Source organism: Notolepis coatsorum, assembly GCF_963971535.1.
Source record: "Notolepis coatsorum genome assembly, chromosome: 2".
In the NCBI taxonomy this organism is placed as follows: Eukaryota; Metazoa; Chordata; class Actinopteri; order Aulopiformes; family Paralepididae; genus Notolepis; species Notolepis coatsorum.
In genome coordinates, this window is record NC_140166.1 from 71,229,080 (window position 1) to 71,255,829 (window position 26,750).

Sequence of the window (26,750 nt, forward strand, 5' to 3'; positions counted from 1 at the left end):
GAGAGAGGCGCTTGTCTCTGGTTTTATAATAAAATGGCAAAAAGACAAAGGTATAATGTTCAGTGCAAATATGTATGTCGTTTACAGTTTATTATGCCACCTATGCAGCTTGTTTATTTTGTCCATTCTCTGCCTCTGCCACAAATGTATGTCTTAGTTATAAGGTGGTCTGTCACAGAGTTAAAATGTTTTCACTATCAATATATTAAATTAGCCATTGTTTTTGTTTCCGGCCCCCCATACAATGGCTTGGAAAAAATGTGGCCCTCGGCCAAACTTAATTGCTGACCCCTGGTGTAGAGTGTGTAAGTGTGTAGAGTGTGTAGAGCGTGTAGAGTGTGTAAATGTGTAGAGCGTGTAGAGCGTATAGAGCGAGCGCGTAGTGTAGAGTGTATAGAGTGTGTAGAGTGTGTGTAGAGTGTGTGGAGCGTGTGGAGTGTAAATGTGTAGAGTGTGGAAATGTCTAGAGCGTCCGCATTTATTGCCGTGCAGCAGCGCCAGCCAACTCTCCATGGAACTCCTACTGGAAATATTAAACACTTAGAAGTTTGCATCACTCCCACGGCTAGACCCTGTGCCATGCTTCATTCCCAAATAGACCGAAGAACGCCGTAATTCATATTTCAGCCCTTGTTTTGCTTATTCCTGCAAAGAGGAGGGAAACGCTCTGGCCACGGTGTTGTTTACCTCCGTTATTTTCGCCTTTTTTATTGGTTATGACCACAGACTTCTTTATCTCACAGCTAGTTTCTCTTGTTTTATTGGTTATGACCACAGACTGCTTTATCTCACAGCTAGTTTCTCTTGTTTTATTGGTTATTACCACAGATTCCTCCGGTGAGAAATGATTACATCACTTGTCTCATTTGAGTTTTTCTGCGCTGCCAAGAAAGCTTGAGAGATTGATCCTGGCATCGGCAATGACATCACACCGCCGGCGCCGTAATCACAGTCACTCGTTGTTGTTGTTGTTGTTGTTGTTTTTTGCCAGTCCCAGAGGGCCGGCCTAAATTGAGAATGTCCCTAACTGACTAACTGACTGGCTGGCTGACCCCCCTGTTGAAACACACGAGTGAGTGAGTGAGTGAGTGAGTGAGTGAGTGAGTGAGTGAGTGAGTGAGTGAGTGAGTGAGTGAGTGAGTGAGTGAGTGAGTGAGTGAGTGAGTGAGTGAGTGAGTGAGTGAGTGAGTGAGTGAGTGAGTGAGTGAGTGAGTGAGTGAGTGAGTGAGTGAGTGAGTGAGTGAGTGAGTGAGTGAGTGAGTGAGTGAGTGAGTGAGTGAGTGAGTGAGTGAGTGAGTGAGTGTGAGTGAGTGAGTGAGTGAGTGAGCGAGCGAGCGAGCGCTGTAGCCTGAGCCTCACACTGAGCAGCAGGCATCAGAACATGTGAGCAGGCGGTTAGGTGGTCGAGCGGAGATTGCGTTCGTCACCAGCCCCGGAGCTGTGAGCTTGGTTCGCCTGTTCGAATCCAGCTCACAGCTCCGGGGTTGTCACCAGCTTGGCTGGCCGTCTGCACTGATACAATTGGCTGTATCAGAGGGTGGGAGAAGCTGGCGGGGTGGGTCCGGGTCGTTGTAAACAGCGACTCCTACAGTTCGGTCGGGGCGCCTGCTAAGCGCGGATTGGACGTGAGGGGGATAGTGTGGTCCTCCCACACGCTACGCCCTCTCAATGAGAATCCGCGCTGCCAGGTGAAAAGAAGCGGTGATTGGCTGGACGTGTGTCGGAGGAAGCACGTGGTAGCCTCCACTCTCCCAAAATGATCTGACTGTGGGGGGTAAAGCGCAGCAACCAGGAAGGGACTGGGAATTGGCATATGACTAACATTGGGATGGGAGAAAATCTGAGGAAAATGGAGGGGGAAAAAGACCAAAAAAAAAGAACATGTGAGCTGCACACTCAGGAAAGCAGCATAATTCTGTATCATAGTGGACGATATGAACCAAAGGCCAACTGGTTGAGGTGAAATAAAGTTGTCACGTTAACTTGTAGTTGCATTTCTGACATCTTTACTTGGTCAACTTGTGTGTTGTTTACCGCTATTTTCTCATTGCAGCAAAGATACGGGCCGGGGGTAACGTTAGCTTTAGCTTAGCCTAGGAGTACTGGTAGACGCTAGCTAGCTAGCTCCCACAGGCCCTGCCGTGTAGAAGCACGGCAAAATGATTTATTTTACTCACCTCTAGTTTTAGTTAGTGCTGCAGATGCAAGCTGCTAATGTTGCCACCAGCAGGTCGCAGAACTCTGTAATACGAGCGCGTGCATTTCATAAAACGTGTATCGATTCATCATCGATTTTGCTTCACTTTCGCTTTCGTTACTTAGTATAGCAGGCAGCACCGTGGCGTAGTGGTTAACACTCACAGCTAGAAGGGCCTGGGTATCTCCCCTGCATGGCCTTCTGTGTGGAGTTTGCATGTTCTCCCCCCGGTGCTCGCAAGGGTTTCCCCTCCCGATAAGATAAACCCAATGGAAAAACATGCAAAACAGATCGCTAACGCTGTCGCGTCCTGACAGAAGACTGACAGGAGCACTCGGATTGGCCCCCGGGCGCGGCCCACACCGCAGCCCATGTCTGCTCCCGGCTGCCCTTCGGGGGGGGGGGGGCAACGGGATGGGTCAAGTGCAGAGAGACATTTCATCGGCGACTCAATGTGTGTGTGTTCCTGTGGGTCGCCCATCTTGCATGTGTGTGTGTGTAATCTGCATGACACTTAAAGACGTGTTGTTGTGGGCTGTTTAGTAGTAGTGTGGTGGATTGGTGGGGCCTTAACCTTTGCCACTGGTAGCAGCCTAGTCCCAGAATGTTACCACCACAACATCATGCATGTGTTGTAACAACACATGCATGCATCAGATAGCCTACCACTGAGTGTACCACATATACGCTACTCACATGGTTGTTTACCTTAATCATAATTAACAAACATGTGTCCCACTGGCATCATTCAATCTTTATTTAGCCTCAAAGGATCGTTGAGAGCAGCTCTCATTCACAATGATGTTGAGAAATACAACACTTAATAAATACAAGCTCTGATTCGCAATGATGTAGAGGAATACAACACTTAATAAATACAAGCTCTGATTCACAATGATGTAGAGGAATACAACACTTAATAAATAAAAAAATAAAAATAGAGAAACAGAAAGTCAATCATCAAGTTTAAAATAATTAAAAACAACTGCAGACTGTGGTGAAGTGGTTGGCTATTAAAAGATTTAAACTTGACCGATAGATACTAATGAATTGAGTTTTAAAGTGCATTGCACAAAAGGGTCAGAGCCTGAGGCACAGAAGCTAAAAGCAGATTTCCCTAATTCAGTGCAAACTCTGTGAACCTGAAGTGAAAGCCAGAATCACCCGAGCGAATGTGATGAAGGTTCCAGTTCTCCGATCCAGCCATGAGGGGAGTGGGAGATCACCAATAATGGCCCTTATACAGAAACAGATGCCATGATGGCATGCATCCGGCTCTGGCTTAACTACCGGTAGGCTTTTCCTAGCCTTGTTCAGCAGTGTTTTTGAATGTTTTCATCACTTTCTCTCTTATTCCCTCGTGTGTTTGGCAGCATCGCGGGCAGCGTGGCCGAGAGCTTCGACACGGAGAGCGGCTTCGAGGACTCCGAAACCAACGACGTGGCCAACTCCGTGGTCCGCTTCATCGCCCGCTTCATCGACAAGGTGTGCACGGAGAGCGGCGTGACGCAGGACCACATCAAGAGCCTGCACAGCATGATACCAGGTGAGGGTCTCTCTGCACAGCATGGTACCAGGTGAGGGTCTCTCTGCACAGCATGGTACCAGTTACTGGGTCTCTCTGCACAGCATGGTACCAGGTACTGGGTCTCTCTGCACAGCATGGTACCAGGTACTGGGTGTCTCTGCACAGCATGGTACCAGGTGAGGGTGTCTCTGCACAGCATGGTACCAAGTGAGGGTGTCTCTGCACAGCATGGTACCAGGTGAGGGTGTCTCTGCACAGCATGGTACCAGGTGAGGGTGTCTCTGCACAGCATGGTACCAGGTGAGGGTGTCTCTGCACAGCATGGTACCAGGTGAGGGTCTCTCTGCACAGCATGGTACCAGGTGAGGGTCTCTCTGCACAGCATGGTACCAGGTGAGGGTCTCTCTGCACAGCATGGTACCAGGTACTGGGTCCTGAGTTCAGCCACTCTGCACAGCATGGTACCAGGTACTGGGTCCTGAGTTCAGCCACTCTGCACAGCATGGTACCAGGTACTGGGTCCTGAGTTCAGCCACTCTGCACAGCATGGTACCAGGTACTGGGTCCTGAGTTCAGCCACTCTGCACAGCATGGTACCAGGTACTGGGTCCTGAGTTCAGCCACTCTGCACAGCATGGTACCAGGTACTGGGTCCTGAGTTCAGCCACTCTGCACAGCATGGTACCATGTTTGTAGACCCATCGTATATTCTATATTATAGCTATGGAGACATACTATGGCTCATTTGAAAGGCAATATTTATACTCCCAACAGGGAACAAACTGTTTATTTCTACATACATCCGTTCCTGCTCAATCCCAGGCTAAAGAGTGGCCATTTCCCAAAAATCCCTGCTAATCTTCTTGGAAGAGAGATATCGCGTCTTTTGTGAATCACGCGCCTGGCTTAGCTCGGCGGTGAGATTTGGAGTTTGACAAGACCCCCCCCCATGTATTTGTAATCTATAAACGTACCTCATCCATTTTGTGCGCCAGCGACCGTACATTTGCAAGAAGGAGGCTGGGAAGAGCGGCGCTATGAGGAGCCAGAGCTAGCCTCAGTCGCGCGCCAGCTCTGCGGCCCCGCCTCTGCTTTCGATCCCTCGGCCGCCTATGAGGCCGCCTTGTCCGGGGAGGCGATGTAAACAGACCCGGTGTGCGCGGAGGTCTGACGATGTCGTTCGGTCCATCGAAAAAAAGATGGAAATATCCAGTAATCCGACACGTGAACCAATGTCCAGTAGCTCTTGTCTTGTGTACAAAGGGTCAGCACGAATAGACTGGGCGAATAGACTGAACACGAGTATGCAAATAATAGTTGATTTGCCGTTCCTGGCGAGACAAAAAGCTGCTGCTCGATCAAGCGCCGCCATCCTAGCTAAAAAAAATTACTCAAAAGGTAGGCGGGACTGCCACCTATCGTGATTAGATCATTATCACAGTGTTACCAAATCCATACACAAGATCCGGGGGGCTGTCTAGTATCATAATAAAAAAAAAAAAAACATAAAACGAATATACTCGTTTTTGGCGTTCACCGCATGGGGCGCCAAAAACGAATATACTTGTTTTTGCCAGTCAATGAGTTAAGTGTAAGTATGTCTACGCATCACCTTGACTCCCCCTGGTCACCCTGAACTCAACATGCCTGTCACTCTCAACTGGCCTAATGCTGTCAGCGGGATCAGGTACACGGTACATCAGGGAGCTCTGGTCACCTCTTCCCAGGCTGAAGGGACACTGGACGTGTGTCTCCTGAGCCCAGACCTGCAGGGACAGAGGTCTCTGAGCAGATTAACCTATGACATCGTGTGTGGGCCTTAAATCTGTAAATATAGGCTGTGGTTCTAAGTAGGTGTGTCCATGCATTTGTTAATGTGTTCGTGTATGTGTGTGTGTGTGTGTTTTAATGTATATGTATGTATGTATACAATTATGTATGCATGCATGTGTGTGTGTGTTTTAATGTATATGTATGTATACAATTATGTATGCATGCATGTGCATAGGCGCCCACTTAACGGAGCAGACGATGCACGGGCTCCAGGACTATTGAACTTGGGGGAGCAAGCTTGTCTCTTTGCTCCCTCACTTTTTGATCATATCATATGATATAAATATCCCCCCCAATATATAAATCGTATCGAACCATAACTACGTAATTTCAATCAAATTAATAATACGCAATGACACTTAATAGCAAGTTTTTAAGTTTCCAAAGATTGTGTGACCCCCCCACTTTAATGGTTTGATCCAGTGCCCACGGGCCACGGTTCGTCGGCATGACGTATACGACATGTTGGGGGAGGCGGCTTTTTCGAAAGCGTTTGAAAAATTCAGGCTGGATATTGGATAACATTGTGACTCGTGAGGATTATTCTTCGGCGTTTACATCAAAATGGAGCAAATCATCACGTAAGTCGAACACTGTGACTGTATACTAAATGCGCAAACAGATTGAAACTGAATATTTCTCGTATGGTGAGCCTCGGCGCTGCTGCACCGAGTGAATCCAGAGATACAGGATGGTGCGCAGGCGCTGTGATCACCCAACGGCGGAAATAATGCCGCTTTGAGCAGTTTATAAAAAAAATAAAAAAAATATTTATTAGCAACGCCGAGCTTTCAAACCATCCCGTATCTCTGTGCGAACCCCTCGTGCAACTGTGAGCACCTTTGTAATGTCTCTGTGATACTTGTATAACGAACGGTTCGGCCAGAACCAGTCCTTCATGGTAAATCTAGGTTGGTTTCCCATTGAGGAGCAAGTGACTGTGGATTCACTCGGTGCAGCACAGTCACGAAAGGGGACCCTGATGTAAACAAGACAAACGTCTTTCTCTGGTCTGCATCCCCTTAACAATTGTGTGTATTGAGCCGTACTGTATTGTACCCATTCTGCAATCTGTTAAATAAAGTTTTCATTCATTCAGCCGCCGCGCTCACTGGGACTATTGATAGCGTCAATTAGTTGTTGTTGTTGTTGGTGCTGCGGATGTGAACGGGGCTGGAGGGGCTTTGGGAGGATGGGAAAGTTATTATTATTATTATTATTATTATTATTATTATAATAGTAATTGGCTATCATACGTGCCTAGCTAGCGTTAGCTAAAAGAGCCCTCGCAGTGAAGTTATTATTATTATAGCTATCATACTGCAATATAAACTGAGTTTTATAGTGAAAAGAGCAGCTTTATTTTGGTCAAGATTGAAGGCTCTATATTGCAGGAAATTGCACATACAGGTGTTCATTAAATGTAAAAAAATCTGCCGTGGAACTCCAAACCACCCCGTGCAAAAAAAAAAAAAAAAAAAAAAAATGTAAAAAAATGCAAAAAAAAAATAAAAAAAACTTGCACCCCCACTTTCAACTATAACTAGGCGGCCATGTGCATGTGTGTGTGTGTGTGTGTTAATGTACTGTATATGTATGTGTGTGTGTGTGTATATGTGCGTGCATTCGTGTGTGTTAATGTGTATCCATGCGTGTGTGTCTGTGTGTGTGTTAATATGTATGTATGTGTGTGTGTGTGTGTGTGTGTTTTTATGTATGTATGTATGTATGTATGTATGCATGCGTGTGTGTGTGTATTAATGTATATGTATGTATGTATGCGTGTGTTTGTGTGTGTCTATATGTGCGTGCATACGTGTGTGTTAATGTGTATGCATGTGTGTGTGTGTTTGTGGCCCAGTAATGACCCCTGACCTCTGACCCCCAGGCATCGTGGCCATGCAGATGGAGGCTCTGGAGGCCGTGCACAGGGAGAGCAGGCGGCTGCCACCCATCCAGAAGGTGAGTCCCGCAGGGCGCCGGGCCAGGGCTTCATGTTTATATATAACCTTGCTCACAAATGTGTTGAATTAGCAGCTATTGATTACAGAACTATTTATACACTAATAGGGCGGGATCCACTAAGAATGGATTGCACGGTCTTACTTACAATTCATTGGGTTCATCATTCAATTACCCTTACTTACAATTCATTATGAATTGAAAATGGGGGAACCCTGATGTAAACAAGACGAAAGTCTTTCTCTGGTCTGCATCCCCTTAACAATTGTGTGTATTGAGCCGTACTGCCGTACCTGCGCGGTGATTGATTGATTGAAAATTGTATTAACAAATTGCAGAATGGGTACAATACCGTATGCCTCAATACACACAATTGTTAAGGGGATGCAGACCAGAGAAAGACTTTCGTCTTGTTTACATCACGGTCCCCCATTTTCAATTCATAATGAATTGTAAGTAAGGGTGCAATTAGCACCGTGCAATCCATTCTTTGTGGATCCCGCCCTATGTGTGTTATGTTTCTTACTAATAACCTAAATCTGTGCACTACAATAGCAGGTGTAAAGCAGCACGTCCAGGCAAGACTATTGTCATGATAAGGTATTTATTTACACATGGATGTGTCTATTTCCAAGTATTGTCCTCCTGGGTTGTGTCTGGCTGGTCCTTGGTCCTCCTGGGTTGTGTCTGGCTGGTCCTTGGTCCTCCTGGGTTGTGTCTGGCTGGTCCTTGGTCCTCCTGGGTTGTGTCTGGCTGGTCCTTGGTCCTCTGGGTTGTGTCTGGCTGGTCCTTGGTCCTCCTGGGTTGTGTCTGGCTGGTCCTTGGTCCTCCTGGGTTGTGTCTGGCTCAGTGCATGTGAGCGGATCGGAGCGTGAGCGGCGCGGGGAGCGGAGCGGGCGGTTTTGACGTGAGCGAGGAGTGGGTTTTAAAATGTGTCGGCGCGACGTCCGGAGCGAGAGTTCTCCTCCGCTCCAATCCACTCCAGGCCGCTCACAGTTGTTTAACACTGATGTAATATATACATGCAGTACAATGCCAAAGCAACAGATGGCGATGTACAAACATGAAGGCCATTTTCAACCAATGAGAAGGGTGAACCTGTGATATCCTGTTCAGGCTTTGTCACTCACTCCTGTTAGAAAAAGTATCGACGCCATTGTTGTTGTCGTTAGCTTACATGCTAACGTTAATGGCAGCGACCATAGCATTGTGGCTCGGCTAGCTTATCATCGCTTAATAGAGCTAGTGAATGGATAAACAACGTTATTTAACATTGCAGAATGGGTACAAATACAATGCGGCTCAATACAAACAATTGTTAAGGGGCCCAGGGGGTGTAGACTGTTGTAGTTTGAGCTAATTTACACCATGCTCCAAAAAAAAGAAAAAAAAATCTGCCGAGCGATCTGACGCGGGGAGCGGGGAGCGCTCGATTCAAGGTGAGCGGGGAGCGAGCGGAGAGCGACTTGGGGGCGGGGTCAACATGAGCGATTAGCGGAGCGGACCAAGCTTTAAAGACCGAAGAGCGGATTTCTCGGCCGCGCCGATCCGCTCACGTGGCCTGGTCTGGCTGGTCCTCCTGGGTTGTGTCTGGCTGGTCCTTGGTCCTCCTGGGTTGTGTCTGGCTGGTCGTTACATGGAGTCCGATGTTGCAATGTGGTTCAGACATCAGGTTGTCATCACTGCTCCATGTCGTGACTTGGTCTCTTGGATCTCGCTGTACTTACGTGCCTGGTAGCACTGGATAAATGCTCCCACACTCAGCCACACACACCATTACAACTACACACACCATTACAACTATACACACCATTACAACTACACACACCATTACAACAACACACCATTACATCTACACATCATTACATCTACACACACCATTACAACAACACACCATTACATCTACACACCATTACAACAACACACCATTACATCTACACACCATTACAACAACACACCATTATAACTACACACACCATTATGAGCTCCTGTATGAGCTCCTGAGAGTGTGCTAGATAAAATAGATACAAAGTATAAAATAGACAAAGTCAAGAGTACGTAAACAAAAAGTGTTCAGTCAATCAATATACATATATACAATACAGAGTAAAAAAAATAGTAATAGTGAGGTACAATGCAGCAATGCGATCAGGTACAACTTAGGGTAAGGTGCAATGAGGTATGAGTTGCAACTTGTAGTGCAAATCTCTTTGTTAATAAATATAAAGTGTTTTAAAGTGAGTAGAGTGGGTGTTACGGTGAGTGTTTATTTAGAGTGAGTGTGTGTGTGTGTGGATGGATGTGTGTGCTGTGAGTGTAGATGATGGGTTGTATCTGGAAGACCAGAAGAAGTTGAGAGAGCAAACCACCAAAGGGAAGAAAAGAAAGGAGCTCTGCCAGGAAATCCAGAAAGTGAAAACAAAGCCGCAAAAAGTAATGACAAGCGCTGAAACAATGGAGAAAGAAGCACATGAAATGGCAGTCGTGGCAGAGAAGAAGCACGATTTTACACTGCTGTCAAAATCAAATGCCTATCGGAAAGGGGTTGCTGATAAAAAGGAAGAGGTGGCAGCAGACAAAGCCCTGAAAGAGCTGCAAGAGTCTGTCAATAAGTTAAAGCAATGAGGTGCAATAGCCTTTATGGATGTATGAAAGATTGTAATATTTATTGATCACCCTCCTAAAGACAAATATAACACCATTTTAGCTTATGGAAATGACCAATTTTAACTCAAAATAACATTCTGTTTCAGATCTTCAGACTGTAGAGAGGAGGGGGAGGAGCCAGGAGGGCACGGAAGGAAAGAGGGAGGAGGAAGAGAAGAGGGGAGAAGATGAAAGAGGAGAAGAAGAGAGTAGAGGAGGACAGAGGAAAAGGGAGAAGAGTAGGAAGAGAAGACGGGAGCGGACACGAGAGGGGAGGTGTGGAGAGAAGAGGACAGGATGAGATAGAAAATGAAAAACTTATGATGAATTGAAAATGGGGGACCCTGATGGAAACAAGACGAAAGTCTTTCTCAGGTCTGCATCCTCTTAACAATTGTATGTATTGAGCTGTACTGTACTGTACCCATTCTGCAATCTGTTAATAAACTTTTCAATCAATCAATCAATCAATCAATAGGAGAGGAGTGGAAGAGAGAACATAATATCAATCCCAGTGCTCATGTGTCTCAAAGTTCCAGTTCAATAAATTGTTGTTCATCTACAGCTTGTTGCATTATTTCATGCATGGATATTATCAATAAGACATAATCTCTAAGCATTTACAATGTAGACTTGACTGGCACATCTTTTAAATCAAGTAAGTAGTCAGGTGTCCTAGGCGGTTGTGTGTGTGAGGGGAGGGTGGCGCAGATGGGGGCGGAAAGCTTCTGGGGCCTATAGATCATCACTTAATATGGTACCTGGAAAATCAGGAGGTAGCATGGAAATATTTTTCAAGGCGAGCGTGGGAACCCTGACAACACACCATTATAACTACACACACCATTACAACTAGTAGTAGTAGTTTATTTTTCCAGTCATCATCTCACACAATACAATATACACCATCATTTATCAATATTTGATTTTTACAGTGACTGAAAAGGTACAGACTGAAGCATAGTGCTTATGTGCCTGTCCTATATTCTTACCAAAAAAATACAAAATGTTTGACTCAAACAGTATTTTAAAGAGAAAAAAAAGCAAGCAAAACCGTAGTATTCACCATTGTAGTTTTCAAAATTTGCTTTACAAAAAAAAATACAAAAATGTAGATTCCAAAACAGTATTCTAAAAGAAAGAAAACAAAACAAAACAGTGTTATTCACCCTTGTAGTTTTCAAAAATATCTTTACAAACCTTTTTCTTAAAAACCAAAATCGAATTACTCATTCTTAACATTCTTATCAGCATTGTTCCACAAGTTAACCCCAATAATAGAAATACACCTCCTTTTAATCCCTTTCTTAGATTTTTGAACAGTAAATTTACAAATATCTCTCAAATCATATTTTCTTTCATGTATTGAAAAAAACCTTTGCACCCCATCTGGGAGTACCTTGTAACTACACACCATTACAACAACACACACCATTATAACTACACACACCATTACAACAACACACCATTACAACGACACACACCATTACAACAACACACCATTACAACTACACACCATTACAACTACTCACACCATTACAACTACACACCATTACAACTACACACACCATTACAACACCATTACAACTACACACACTATTCCAACGCAACCACAGGAGGTGTGTGTGTGTGTGTGTGTGTGTGTGTGTGTGTGTGTGTGTGTGTGTGTGTGTGTGTGTGTGTGTGTGTGTGTGTGTGTGTGTGTGTGTGTGTGTGTGTGTGTGTGTGTGTGTGTGTGTGTGTGTGTGTGTGTGTGTGTGTGTGTGTGTGTGTGTGTGTGTGTGTGCGCGTGCGTGTGTGCGTGTTTGCCTCTGACTCACTCTGACCCTTGGTTCACATGCTGTAGTGTCTGCTGGCTGCCAGTAGCATGTGACCTGCTGAGTGCTGTGCGGTGTGTAATGACATTTTAATAATAACAATAATAATGTATTGGTAGTAGTAGTTGTTGTGTTGTTATCATTTATGCATTTACTATTTATTTTGTAGTGGTAGTACTATGGTAGTTTGAAACCTGCTGGCTACAGCTCTGAGAGCTGCCCTCTGGGGTCAGAGGGTCGTGTTGTGTAGTTTGAAACCTGCTGGCTACAGCTCTGAGATCTGCCCTCTGGGGTCAGAGGGTCGTGTTGTGTAGTTTGAAACCTGCTGGCTACAGCTCTGAGATCTGCCCTCTGGGGTCAGAGGTCGTGTTGTGTAGTTTGAAACCTGCTGGCTACTGCTCTGAGAGCTGCCCTCTGGGGTCAGAGGGTCGTGTTGTGTAGTTTGAAACCTGCTGGCTACAGCTCTGAGAGCTGCAGTTCGGGGGTCAGAGGTCGTGGCGTCCCGTCCGCCAGGCCCGGTCACTTCTAACCAGGATACGGTGACAGAGGGCCTCTGGCACGAGGGCTGCTGTTGGCTCTGCTGCAGCAGCTCTTGCATCAGCTCCCTGCCTGCCTGCCTGCCTGCCTGCCTGCCTGCCTGCCTGCCTGCCATGTGTGCAGAGACGCACATGTAGTGACTGACAACTGGAGCGATGTGCTTAGCCAGTCTATTATTAGGGCCTTTGTCCCACTGCCCGTCCAGCGCCGGCAGAACACAGAGAACTCATCCTTATCTCTTGGCCCGGCTTCAACAACCCCCTCGTCTGCAGAACCGGTCTCGTTCACACGGGGCGGTGCCGCTTCGCTCTGGTTCCTCGGGTCCGGTTCGTTCCCACCCTCCGCTCAACCACATTTCTAGATTCTGTAGAAGTGTCATTTCTCAAGCAGAAAAAGCTGACGCAGCACAAAAAGACAGAAGTTCTTATCATCTTTCTTATGAAAGAGGAACGTGTGTGTGTGTGTGTGTGTGTGTGTGTGTGTGTGTGTGTGTGTGTGTTGAGCAAGTTGAGCAACACCTCAGATGAGGGGAAAGGGAGAGTAAATTACGGTTAGTAAAAAAGAAAAAACAGGAATTAAAGACTCTGTGCCTAAGAACCAACCCGTGAACTTGAGCAATCAGCCTCTGCGGGGAACACGAGCCCGCTCTCCCTGGCAAGGCATCGGTGGAAGCCGGTGGGTGGGGTTTGATAAAAGCTCCGTGATGCTAAATTTGCGTGCGACTCGCCGCTCTGTCGATGTCCTTTAGCGCGCGGTGATCCGCACACGATGTTCCTCGGTGTCCACAAAGGGCTAATCCTGTCCTGCACTGTGGTGTGTGATGATGCCAGTAAGTCCCCCTGCGGCCTGTGCCACCCGCTTGTGTGTAAGTTCAAACTTAGCCTAGTTAGGACGTAAAGTCCTACTAAGTTGTGATTAACGCACTACTAAAATGTGTGTGTTTGCACCGCAGAGATGAGGTTACAACGTAACTCTTAAAGTAACAACTAATGTATAGCTACGAGGTCATTGTCGCAAAATAATTGACCTTCACTACGTTTAGAACACCTCGGCGGGGCGCCTCTGTATTCTAAACTCCGTGTCGGTCAATCATTTTGCGACAATGACCGAGTATAGCTATACATTATCCCGCTTATTACATGGCTAACTTACTAACAATATACCTAATTCATTTTACACCATCGATAAGATGAGATCAAATGCAGACGCAGTTCTGTTCTGTGGCTCCGCTGTCAGCCCAAATAAAGTTATTATTATTATTATCGCCGGCAGCCGGCAGGTGTGTCTGATTGCACTGATGCAGTGTGTGTCAGTGCATGGGCTTGATTGCTCCAGCTGCGAACAGCGGTCATTATTGCTCGGTTGCCCCTGGCAGCGGTCAGTTATCGAAAAATAACGGACCGCTGCTATGGGCAACCGAGCGCACAATCAAGCATTTTACATAATTGGACTGCGTTTATATGGGCCGCATTAATATAGCGCTTTTATCCAAATCACATTCACACACTGACGGCTGGAGACGACCATGCAAGGTGCACACACCTGCTTATCATGCAAGCAGTTAGGGGTTAAGCATCTTGCTCAAGGACACGCTGCCAGGAGGAGCCGGATTCTAACCGGAAACCTTCCGGTTACCAGACGACCGCTCTACCTCCTGAGCCACTGTCGCCCCATAACACATGCCCTACACGTGTCCTAGGGTAGGTGTAAATCACAACAACATGTGACATAATTATACTCACTAATTAAGTAAAGCCGTTTTTCTGCTACACAGCGTCATTTCCTCATTAATCGCAACACAGTAATCCGGTAGAGACCTAATTTATTGATGTGATATTTCAATATTGATCTAGCACACTACGATGTGCTTCGTAGCCAAGTGGCTCACACATGCGCACGGTAACCATGACGATCATGGAACTCCATATCTTTGATCGTTGATTGGCCACTTGCCTTAGTTATGACTTTACATCCAAACTAGTTAGGTTACGCCCCAAGTAATCGTGGTGCGACCAAACTTAGTAGCTGATTTAGTTGCAAACTAACTAGTAGTTACTAAGCCTCTAGTGTCGACTTGTACACTTTAACTTACTGTAGGAGAGAACTTACACATAGCTGCGGCGACCCAGTGCTGGCTTTCTTCAGTGTGATTTGCTGGCGTGTGTTTGTCAGACACTCTGCTCCGAGGTATCTAGAACCCTTGCACTGAAGAACCACGTAACTCTTTCCGATGCATCATAAGAAACTCAAACCCGTCTTTCACTATAAACGAACTTCAGAACCACCTTTAGATAATAAAGTTTGACAACATTGTTCCTCTGGAAACCTAAAACAGAGTTGATGTGGTTATTCATCTGAGGTAACCCTAACCTACCATGTGTATAGGTCTGTATGAGCCCCTAACCTACCATGTGTATAGGTCTGTATGGACCCCTAACCTACCATGTGTATCGGTCTGTATGAGCCCCTAACCTACCATGTGTATAGGTCTGTATGGACCCCTAACCTACCATGTGTATCGGTCTGTATGAACCCCTAACCTACCATGTGTATAGGTCTGTATGGACCCCTAACCTACCATGTGTATCGGTCTGTATGAACCCCTAACCTACCATGTGTATAGGTCTGTATGAACCCCTAACCTACCATGTGTATAGGTCTGTATGAACCCCTAACCTACCATGTGTATCGGTCTGTATGAACCCCTAACCTACCATGTGTATAGGTCTGTATGAACCCCTAACCTACCATGTGTATAGTTCTGTATGAACCCCTAACCTACCATGTGTATAGTTCTGTATGGACCCCTAACCTACCATGTGTATAGGTCTGTATGAACCCCTAACCTACCATGTGTATAGTTCTCTATGGACCCCTAACCTACCATGTGTATAGGTCTGTATGAACCCCTAACCTACCATGTGTATCGGTCTGTATGAACCCCTAACCTACCATGTGTATAGTTCTGTATGAACCCCTAACCTACCATGTGTATCGGTCTGTATGAACCCCTAACCTACCATGTGTATCGGTCTGTATGAACCCCTAACCTACCATGTGTATAGTTCTGTATGAACCCCTAACCTACCATGTGTATAGTTCTGTATGAACCCCTAACCTACCATGTGTATAGGTCTGTATGAACCCCTAACCTACCATGTGTATCGGTCTGTATGAACCCCTAACCTACCATGTGTATAGTTCTGTATGAACCCCTAACCTACCATGTGTATAGTTCTGTATGAACCCCTAACCTACCATGTGTATAGATCTGTATGAACCCCTAACCTACCATGTGTATAGGTCTGTATGAACCCCTAACCTACCATGTGTATAGGTCTGTATGAGTCTTGTGTTCACGCCACGCGTGTCCTCTGCCCCTACCAGCCTAAGATCCTGCGTCCGTCACTGTTGCCCGGGGAGGAGCTGGTGTCCGAGGGGCTGCGGGTGGTCCTGGACCCCGACGGCAGGGAAGAAGCCACGGGGGGCCTGCTGGGAGGGCCACACATCCTGCCGGCGGAGGGAGCCCTCTTCCTCACTACCTACCGCATCATCTTCAAAGGAACCCCCCACGACCCGCTAGGTAATGTCTTTCATCACCCCCAGGCAAACGTGGGTGTCTATCATGTGGGTGCAAACGTGGGTATTATCTTCATAACGCATAATGAAATATACCGCTATGAATGGAAATACGTCTGGCAAAATGATGCCACTGCTGTGACCACACACGCTAGCATGGCGGCTCAGTGGTTAGCACTGCTGCCTCACAGCAAGAAGGTCCTGGGTTCACAGTGGTTAGCACTGCTGCCTCACAGCAAGAAGGTCCTGGGTTCACAGTGGTTAGCACTGCTGCCTCACAGCAAGAAGGTCCTGGGTTCACAGTGGTTAGCACTGCTGCCTCACAGCAAGAAGGTCCTGGGTTCACAGTGGTTAGCACTGCTGCCTCACAGCAAGAAGGTCCTGGGTTCACAGTGTTTAGCACTGCTGCCTCACAGCAAGAAGGTCCTGGGTTCACAGTGGTTAGCACTGCTGCCTCACAACAAGAAGGTCCTGGGTTCACAGTGGTTAGCACTGCTGCCTCACAGCAAGAAGGTCCTGGGTTCACAGTGGTTAGCACTGCTGCCTCACAGCAAGAAGGCCCTGGGTTCACAGTGGTTAGCACTGCTGCCTCACAGCAAGAAGGTCCTGGGTTCACAGTGGTTAGCACTGCTGCCTCACAGCAAGAAGGTCCTGGGTTCGAACCCCAGCAGGGGGCCTTCCTGTGTGGAGTTTGCATGTTCTCCCTGTGTTCGCGTGGGTTTCCTCCAGGTACTCTGGTTTCCTCCCACACCATAAAGACATGCATGGTAGGCAGGGACTCATTAGCTAATTAGCTCATTAGCTAATTCTGGCACATTTATACATTGATGTGGAAACTGAAGATGTCGATTAATGTGCACTGTCCCTGGGTAAAAAATTAATAAATAAACGTTAATGTCTTCACCCCAGTTTTGCTAGTGTCCCGACAACTGTACACACTTGACACGAGTACAGCAAGACAATCTTTCTCCTGCCGTTGCATCTGAACCTACTGTAAGGCTGGCTGGTTGTCTCCCTGCAGTGGGGGAGCAGGCGGTGATGCGGGCCTTCCCTGTGTCCACGCTGACCAAGGAGAAGAAGATCAGCATCCAGAACCGGCTGCAGCAGAACGTGCAAGAGGGCCTGCAGCTCCGCTCCGCTACCTTCCAGGTAGGGCTGCACGATTTTGGGAAATAATCTAATTGCGATTTTTCTGACAGATATTGCGATAAAATTAGCGATTATAATTTTTTTTAAGCAGCCCCACAGAGGTTTATTGTAAAATGCGGCTTGCATCTGGCCTACGCTGTGGGCCTTTTCGGGACACAGAGCCTGAAAATGTTTCTAGTTTTTACCTGGGAATCGATACCGGTACCCAACTGTACCTTTTTTTCTGTACTTTACTCTCCCTCTCTGAAGTCTAAACTTCACAACACACAATCTAAAACCCCTTACCTCCCTCTCCCAAACCGATCTTGTATCTCAATGCGACTTCCTGGTTAAATAAAAGAAATAAAAAAAAAATTATTTCTTTTTTCTTTTTTTGCGATTTGATAATTGCATCATTCCAAATCGCGATTTCGATTTAAAATCGATTAATCGTTCAGCCCTACTTCCAGGGTACACACTACAGTACACAGACAACAGGTAAACACTACAGTAAACACTACAGTATACAGACAACAGGTAAACACTACAGTACACAGACAACAGGTAAACACTACAGTAAACACTACAGTAAAGACTACAGTACACAGACAACAGGTAAACACTACAGTACACAGACAACAGGTAAACACTACAGTAAACACTACAGTACACAGACAACAGGTAAACACTACAGTACACAGACAACAGGTAAACACTACAGTAAACACTACAGTACACAGACAACAGGTAAACACTACAGTACACAGACAACAGGTAAACACTACAGTAAACACTACAGTACACAGACAACAGGTAAACACTACAGTACACAGACAACAGGTAAACACTACAGTACACAGACAACAGGTAAACACTACAGTACACAGACAACAGGTAAACACTACAGTAAACACTACAGTACACAGACAACAGGTAAACACTACAGTACACAGACAACAGGTAAACACTACAGTAAACACTACAGTACACAGACAACAGGTAAACACTACAGTAAACACTACAGTACACACTACAGTAAAGACTACAGTACACAGACAACAGGTAAACACTACAGTAAACACTACAGTACACAGACAACAGGTAAACACTACAGTACACACTACAGTACACAGACAACAGGTAAACACTACAGTACACAGACAGCAGGTAAACACTACAGTACACAGACAACAGGTAAACACTACAGTAAACACTACAGTACACAGACAACAGGTAAACACTACAGTACACAGACAACAGGTAAACACTACAGTATACAGACAACAGGTAAACACTACAGTACACAGACAACAGGTAAACACTACAGTACACAGACAACAGGTAAACACTACAGTGCAGGTAGTAATAGTGCAGGTAGTAATAGTGTAGGTAGTAATAGTGCAGGTAGTAATAGTGTAGGTAGTAATAGTACAGGTAGTAATAGTACAGGTAGTAATAGTACAGGTAGTAATAGTGCAGGTAGTAATAGTGCAGGTAGTAATAGTGCAGGTAGTAATAGTGCAGGTAGTAATAGTGCAGGTAGTAATAGTGTAGGTAGTAATAGTGCAGGTAGTAATAGTGCAGGTAGTAATAGTGCAGGTAGTAATAGTGCAGGTAGTAATAGTACAGGTAGTAATAGTACAGGTAGTAATAGTGCAGGTAGTAATAGTGTAGGTAGTAATAGTGCAGGTAGTAATAGTGCAGGTGGTGATGGTCTTGTCGCTCAGTTTGTCAGATACGTTGTGTCCAGGACGACAGGCTTGTCCTTACTTGCTCTGGACCACATGGCTTGGCCTTCATTCCGGGACTATTATATAAGTTGTAACATTTAATCAAAAATACATATGCATAGCTGCCATGGTATATTAGTGTATTTCCTGGAAGTTAGACACGCCGGTGTAATCTAATGTTGAGTTTGATGTCAGCCAGGGATAAGTGGACAAAGTGGAATTTTGAGCCAAGCATATGTTTTTAGTTTTTCACAATTCATGTAGCGCAATAAAGTTTTTATAGCTCATTCCTATCTTTTTAGTAACAGGGACAATAAAAGTGGTCGCATTTGTACGATGTAGGTCACTTCTTGGCCGGAGAGAGAGAGAGTGTGTGTGTGTGTGTGCGCATGTGTGCATTTTTTTTTATATACTGTATATATATATATATATATATATATATACACTTTTATTAATCCCCTCTGGGAGATTTGTCCTCTGCATTTGACTCGTCCTGACTATTTGGGAGCAGCGAGCAGCCACACAGTGTGGTGCCCGGGGGACCCGCTCCAGTTATGTTGTCAGCGCCTCGGTCAAGGGCAACGGCGGCAATATATACCGTACCTAACGCGCACGTCTTCTTTTATGGTGCGTGGGGGGGGGGGGGGGAGTACCCGGAGGAAACCCACGCGCACACATGGAGAACACGTCAACTCCGCGCAGTACTCTCACATAGTAATGGTACAGCACTGTAGGCCTGGGTACGTTGTGTGCGTGTGTGTGTGTGTGTGTGTGTGTGTGACGCGTGCGTGCGTGTCACAAACTAGCTTGACTGCGGTATCAGAACTTCCTTCGGATGTGAGACGTAGGGGATCCAACCTTGAAATGGGACACCGGCGGTTCCGTAATGTCATCTGATACGCTGGGGAATGTTTGCAACGGGACCACGGGAAGAGTGGAGAAACGACCACCCAGTCAACCAGCATTGAGACTGGATGAGAGGGGGGGGGGGGTCTGTATTAAATGGCTGCCCCCCATGTGTGAAGCTATCAATAAATTGTCAGTCTATCCCACAAAATATGACAGCTAAGATGTTCTTTGATTAACCCTTTCACTGCCACACTACAGAAGGTTAACCCGGTTACCGTCGGCAGTGTGATAGTAAAGGGTTAACCTTCTGTAGTGTGGCGGCAGTGAAAGGGTTAACCGGCTGTTGTGTGGCAGTGAAAGGGTTAACCGTTTGGTAGTACGGCAGTGAAAATCCACTCGAGCTACAAGATCTACTCGACACAGAACTACAAAAAGTGGACACCTGGTTTAAATGCAACAAATTATCACTTAATCTCAGCAAAACAAACTTTATTGTCTTCCACTCAAATTGGATGCGCACACATCACATGTGCATAAAAATAAATGGAAAGGAGCGGTCAAGAGTGGTGTCCACAAAATTCCTGGGGGTCGTCATCGATGAGTCACTCAATTTCAAATGCCACATAAAATATCTACAAACAAAACTGTCCAAATATGTTGGCTTATTCTGCAAAATACGTAATTTTCTTCCCTTGCCTGCCCTTCTCACTCTATACAAAACCTTGTATGAATCCCTTAATTACTGTAATGTCATATGGTGCAACACATACCCCAGCCATCTCAAGAAACTAGAAAACTTACAAAAGAGGGTACTACGAGTGCTGTCATGGTCCGGGTATAGAGCGCCCTCACAACCTCTGTTCCATCGCTTTGGTCTCCTGAGGCTCGCTGAATTTAACATTCATCAAAACGCATCAATTATGTATCAAGTTGTCAACAACATGAATCACAGACTGTCTGAGCTTGTCCCAGTCTGCCGACCACTGCACATCCACAACACAAGAAATAGGCATCTTATATTTGGCAAGAGGAGAAGGCTAAATTGTGCCAGCCTAAGCATAGCATGCAGGGGCCCACAGATCTGTAACAAGCTTGACGAGAATCTGAAAATGACTAAAACCTTTAAATCATTTAAAAAATCACTGAAAGAGGAACTGCTTAAATCATATTTCTAATTAAAATGATAACTTAGGAATATAAATTGTCTGTATTATGTATCTATGTTATATGTCAGTTAGTAGGTAGGTGTGTAAACCTACCCACATTGTATGTTTTGTTTTGTTTTTTGTTTTATTGTTTTGTTGTTTATATTCTGTTTATATTTGTGTTCAGGCTCCCTCCAAAAGCTTTAAATAGCTTCTTGGGAGACCTGGCACATGCACACAATTGCGACGTTGTTGTATCACATGAGGATATTTACATGTAATGTATCGTGTGTGTGTGTGTGTGTGTGAATGAATGAATGAATGAATGAATTCATTCATTCATTCATTCATTCAAGGGTTAACAGTAGTTACTGTAACTTTAGCTGCAACCTAGCAAGTAGCTAACATTAGCTCTAGTTTTGTTAGCTAATGTTTACATCCATACACACTACCGCTCTGTAGTTTCCGTGTAATCGGATGAGTGTGATGCACGGCACGCGTATTATTGATCCTAACTGAGACGTTATCCGACGTCCCCATCAGCTGCTGAAGGTGGCGTTTGACGAGGAGGTGAGCTCGGAGATGGTGGAGGTGTTCAGGAAGCACCTGCAGAGGATCCGTTACCCGCAGTCCATCTTCAGCACCTTCGCGTTCGCCGCGGGACAGACGACCCCGCAGCTCATCGTTCCCAAGCAAAAAGAGAGAAATACAGGCTTCAGGTTGGTGTGTTGTAGTTGTTGTTTGTTTTCAGTTTACAGTAGGGGTGTAACGATGCATCGAAATGCATCGTTTCTAATGTGACGATTCAACTGCATCGATTTGAAAATGTTAGAATCTATTAGAATTTTTAAATTTTTTAATTTGTTATGTTTTGTTTTGTTTTGGTGTATTGTTTTTATTGACCTATAGTCCATTCATGCTGAGTGAATCAGTTCCCCCAGCCACATTTGTGTATTCAAAATATTTTGGGGAATTAACTGATAGAAAAGTAATCGAATCGAATCGAATCGTGGTCAAATTAAGAGATTTCATGATGCATTGAATCGTTGCCTGAAGAATCGTAATCGAATCGAATCGTTGTGAGGTCGAATCGGTACACCCCTAGTTTACAGTCATACACAAAAAAACAATTATTGATGGCGGCTGGGTGGCGCAGCGGACATTGCGCTCGTCACCAACGCAAGAGACACCGGGTTCAACTCTGGCTGTCAGCGTTGCCTCCAGCTTGGGCCAGCCGTCATACTAACTCAATTGGCAGAGTTAGCGGTTGGAAGTCGATGGGTGGTAATCTGGACGTTGTGGACAGCGACTCCTACAGGTCGGTTGGGGACGCCTGCACAGCAGAGACAGGAAATGGCGGGGGTAGTGTGAGCCTCCCACACGTTACACCTTGCCAATGAGAGTCCACGCTGGCAGGTGAAAAGATGTGACAAGCTGCCTCCACATGTATCAGATGGGACATGTGATGCAAGGCTTCTATCCTCCCTACAACCAGCCAGTGGGGGGAATATGCAAGCAACGTTCAAGACAGGGGAGGGGAGAATTGGCACAGCGGAATTGGGATGGGTGAAAAATAGAAAAAGTGGATAAAAATATCTATATATATATATTGTCAACACACTTATCAAGTTGCTATGGAGGATTTTGATAAGCCTCACTGTGCGTTGGTATAAATCGCATCACGGTCTGAATTCTTCCTCTAATGTGATGCAGGAATTGTACCAGTAGTAGCAGTTAGGTCAGTGGTTTCCCAAACCTTTTCGAACAGGCCTCACTTGGGTAGTTGCCCCACCTAACCTGGTCCCCACCTAGATGTAGGCTAGAATGAATGTTAGGCTACACACATGCCATTTCCTCTACTACTAACAAGATGAGATTAACATAACAAGACACAAAGACACAATTCGTTTGATTTGAAAATTAACAAAAGCTTGGCAAATGATCTTGTGCTACTGTGAAATAATTAGGCCTAATTAAAAATGTAGTTGTACTACTTCCTTGAGATAAAAATGTCCCTGCAGTACTTCCCTGAGTAGTATATTTCATTACATTTAAATAATAGTAACTTAAATAAAATATGAATACAAATTAGGCCTTTCTCTGCCACGCTTATATCCATCAATGTTTGATCACTGCCAGCACTGTAAGCCTATGGAGATGTTTACCTTCTTTGCAGGGCTATAACTTTTTAAATTGTATTGCTAAATTGACATTACTATGGCCCATTCAACATCGATGATCTATCGTTCAGGATGTAAGAACGTTTTACTTTTTCATTCACACATTCATATAAAAATACCGTCTAGAATATAAATATGTTTTTATCGTTTTCTGCAGTAAATCCTAGAACGTGAGATATAGGCATAAATGCATATATACATTATCAAATGCCATTTGTTGCCGATACACGCTATATTAAAATGTTCAACTGTACATGGTCCTAAACGTTATGACTGATCATGCGCGGGTGAACGGAGGGGGGGGGGGGGGGGGTCGTTTATAATTCCGTGATCGTCGTTAAATGATTTATGTAGTATGGGTGATATATAGATCAGAGCAGTTTGCATCGATAATAATAAACAAAAATGCTGAAACTCACGGCAGCCTACTCTTACCGTTGGGCGATGATACTGGAGCAAACAGATCCCAGTTATGTGATGGGGATCGAGGCGATCCATTTCCGGTTTGTATAATACTAATACACGCCCAAATCATGTGGATTATTGAGTTATGGCAACGATCCATATCCACGGTGTGTGTCTTGAGTCCCGCGACGATATACGAGATTTGGCAGACGCACCAAGCTCCAACGGGCATATCCGGTTTGGCAACTCGCCGATCATCATCAATCATCCACCAGGTGGCAGTATTGAAGCGTTGCAAAGTTGTGCTGAGTTCCACAGCATCATCCAAGGCTCCGTGAGTGAAATATGAATACCATGGCGAAAATATGAAATATGATCAGAATAACGTCGTACGACGTGATCTGGCAGAATTCGCATGAACTTGAAACCCGTTGTATGACGTTATTGGCGGAGAAAGTGTTAACTACTGCAGGTTGCAAATAAATCACTTTTCATATTCCCATTCTAGCCTACATTCAGTTACTTGTGTGTGCTTGCTTTCCCTTGCAAATCTTCTCAAAGCAGGCTAGTTGTTTTGTGATTGCCACTCTCAAAACTTGTAGCTGGAGTACTTGTGGGCTCCGCCGCTTGTCTTTTAGCTGTTACCAGAAACGTCTCCAATTTTGTTGCATTCCTCTCGTAAATTCCTCTTATGCAGGCTAGCATAACGTTACGTCTCACTCCATCATGCAGGCTAGCATAACATCACTCACAAATGGAGGACCCGTATGTAAACAAGACGAAAGTATTTTTCTGGTCTGCATCCTCTTAGCAGTTGTTTGTATTGAGCCGTACTGTATTGTACCCATTCTGCAATCTGTTAATAAAGTTTTCAATCAATCAATCAAACTCTCTCATGCAGGCTAGCATAACTTTATGTCTCATAAAGACACTCTCTCTTACATTCCCATTCATTTGATCGGACAATAGCTAGCTAGCCTGAAACACAAACTTACAATGCTTTTACAATGGACAATAACACTGTTTGTGGCTAAACGTATTTAGGCTTCTGAATGTGCTCTGTATAAGGAATAACACATGACATTCAATTCATTTTTGTCTTCGTTGGCGTTTATCAGTTTTGGTAGGCTAAATTCATATTCTTCTTTTTTCGCGCCCCACCTGCGGTACCTCCGCGCCCCACACTTTGGGAACCACTGAGTTGATGAAATAACGTCTCCATCTGCCTTGTACCCCTCTGCACAGGACTCTGTCCAAGACCATTGTTAAGGGAGCCAGGAAAGCAGGGAAGATAACCATGGGCCGTGGAAGTCAGAGCACCCTGAAGAAGACCAGGATGACCTGGAACGAGGACGACGACATCTCAAGTGAGGAGGCATAACCAGAGCAATAACATGGATGATGATAGTGAGAGCAATAACATGGCTGATGACAGTGAGAGCAATAACATGGCTGATGATAGTCAGAGCAATAACATGGATGATGACAGTGAGAGCAATAACATGGATGATGACAGTGAGAGCAATAACATGGATGATGACAGTGAGAGCAATAACATGGATGATGATAGTGAGAGCAATAACATGGATGATGATAGTGAGAGCAATAACATGGATGATGACAGTGAGAGCAATAACATGGATGATGACTTACTTACTTTACTTACTTAGGCCTTTTTATTCCTTTCGGAACATAGGCCATTGATGAAAAGTTTCCACCCCCGTCTGTCTTGCGCCATCCTCTCCAGCTGTTTCCACGTCAGTCCCCTTGTCTTGAGTTCCTGCTCAGTGTCTCTTCTCCAGGTGTTTTTGGGTCTGCCTCGCTTGCCTTGTGGGTTCCAGGTTAATGCCTGTTTGGTTATTGCGGTTTTGTGTCTTCGAAGTGTGTGCCCAATCCAGCTCCATTTTCTCCTGGTCAGCTGGACCTCCACTGATTCTTGCTTGGTGCATTCCCACAGCTTGATGTTGGTGATTGTGTTTGGCCAGAAGATCCTGAGGATACGTCTCAGACAATGGTTGATGAAGGTCTGCAGTTTATTGTTGATGTTAGTGGTGGTTTTCCAGGTTTCAGAGCCATATAGCAGAATGGATTTGACATTGGAGTTGAAGATTTTGAGCTTGGTGTTGAGTTTGATGTTTCGGGTTTTCCATATCTTGTTTAACATGTTGAATGTTGCTCTTGCTTTTCCTATTCTTGCTCTTACGTCTTCCTCAGTCCCGCCATCAACAGCTATAACACTACCCAAGTATGTGAATTTGTCAACCTCTTCCAGTGTCTGGCCCCCGATGGTTATGGGGTTTGTGCTTTTATTATTGACTCTGATTACTTGAGTTTTTTGTCCATTTATTTTGAGCCCAAGTCCAGCTGCAGTTGTTTCTAGCAGCTGGGTTTTGTCTTGCATCTGTTGATGGTTGTGTGAGAGTAGTGCGATGTCATCCGCAAAGTCCAGGTCTTCGAGGTGCTCCGTTAGACTCCACTGGATGCCAGTCTTTTTATTGGTTGTGGTTTGCCTCATGATCCAGTCGATGCATAGGAGGAAGAGGAAGGGGGAAAGTAGGCAGCCCTGTTTCACGCCGGTGAGCACTTTGAAGTGTTCTTGTGCACATCCGTTATGTAACACTTGGCATTTCATGTCCTGATACATGTTCTTGATTATGCTGATGTATTTTTTAGGGATTCCATAGTGTGCCATGAGTTTCCAAAGCAGCTCGCGGTCTACACTATTGAATGCCTTTTCAAAATCTATGAAATTGACATAGACAGGTGCGTGCCATTCTATGGATTGCTCGATGATGATCCTGAGGGTGGCAATTTGGTCAGTGCACGATCTACCGTTCCTGAAACCGGCTTGGTTTTCTCTCAGTTCATCATCGACCCCTTTTCGCAGTCTGTCCAAGATAATGCGGTTGAAAACTTTGCCTGGTGTTGAGAGCAACATAATCCCACGATAGTTGTTGCAGTTCTTAAGGTCTCCTTTCTTGGGTATAATAGCAATGAGCCCGTCCTTCCAGTCTGTTGGTACATTTCCTTCTTTCTCCCAGATCCTTTTGATCAGCTGGTGTAGCATGGTGGCTGAGGTTTCAACGTCTGCCTTTAAAGCTTCTGCTGGAATGTCATCTGGCCCTGCTGCCTTGTCACGTCGCAATGCATTGATAGCCTTTTTCACCTCATATCTTGTTGGGGGGGCACAGTTGATCTCCAGCATGTGTGCAGC

At 45.2% G+C, this 26,750-nt stretch overlaps 1 protein-coding gene across 1 annotated transcript in view; it reads left to right on the forward strand.

The window, feature by feature from the left end:
* sbf2 (SET binding factor 2) overlaps positions 1–26,750 on the forward strand; it is a 344,856-nt gene that overhangs the window by 231,322 nt on the left and 86,784 nt on the right. Inside the window, exons 19-24 of the mRNA XM_084308216.1 lie at positions 3,571–3,743; positions 7,447–7,520; positions 15,908–16,103; positions 17,121–17,248; positions 21,495–21,670; positions 24,782–24,903. Coding sequence (XP_084164342.1) covers positions 3,571–3,743; positions 7,447–7,520; positions 15,908–16,103; positions 17,121–17,248; positions 21,495–21,670; positions 24,782–24,903 — 869 coding nt within the window. The remainder of the gene's footprint in view (positions 1–3,570; positions 3,744–7,446; positions 7,521–15,907; positions 16,104–17,120; positions 17,249–21,494; positions 21,671–24,781; positions 24,904–26,750) is intronic.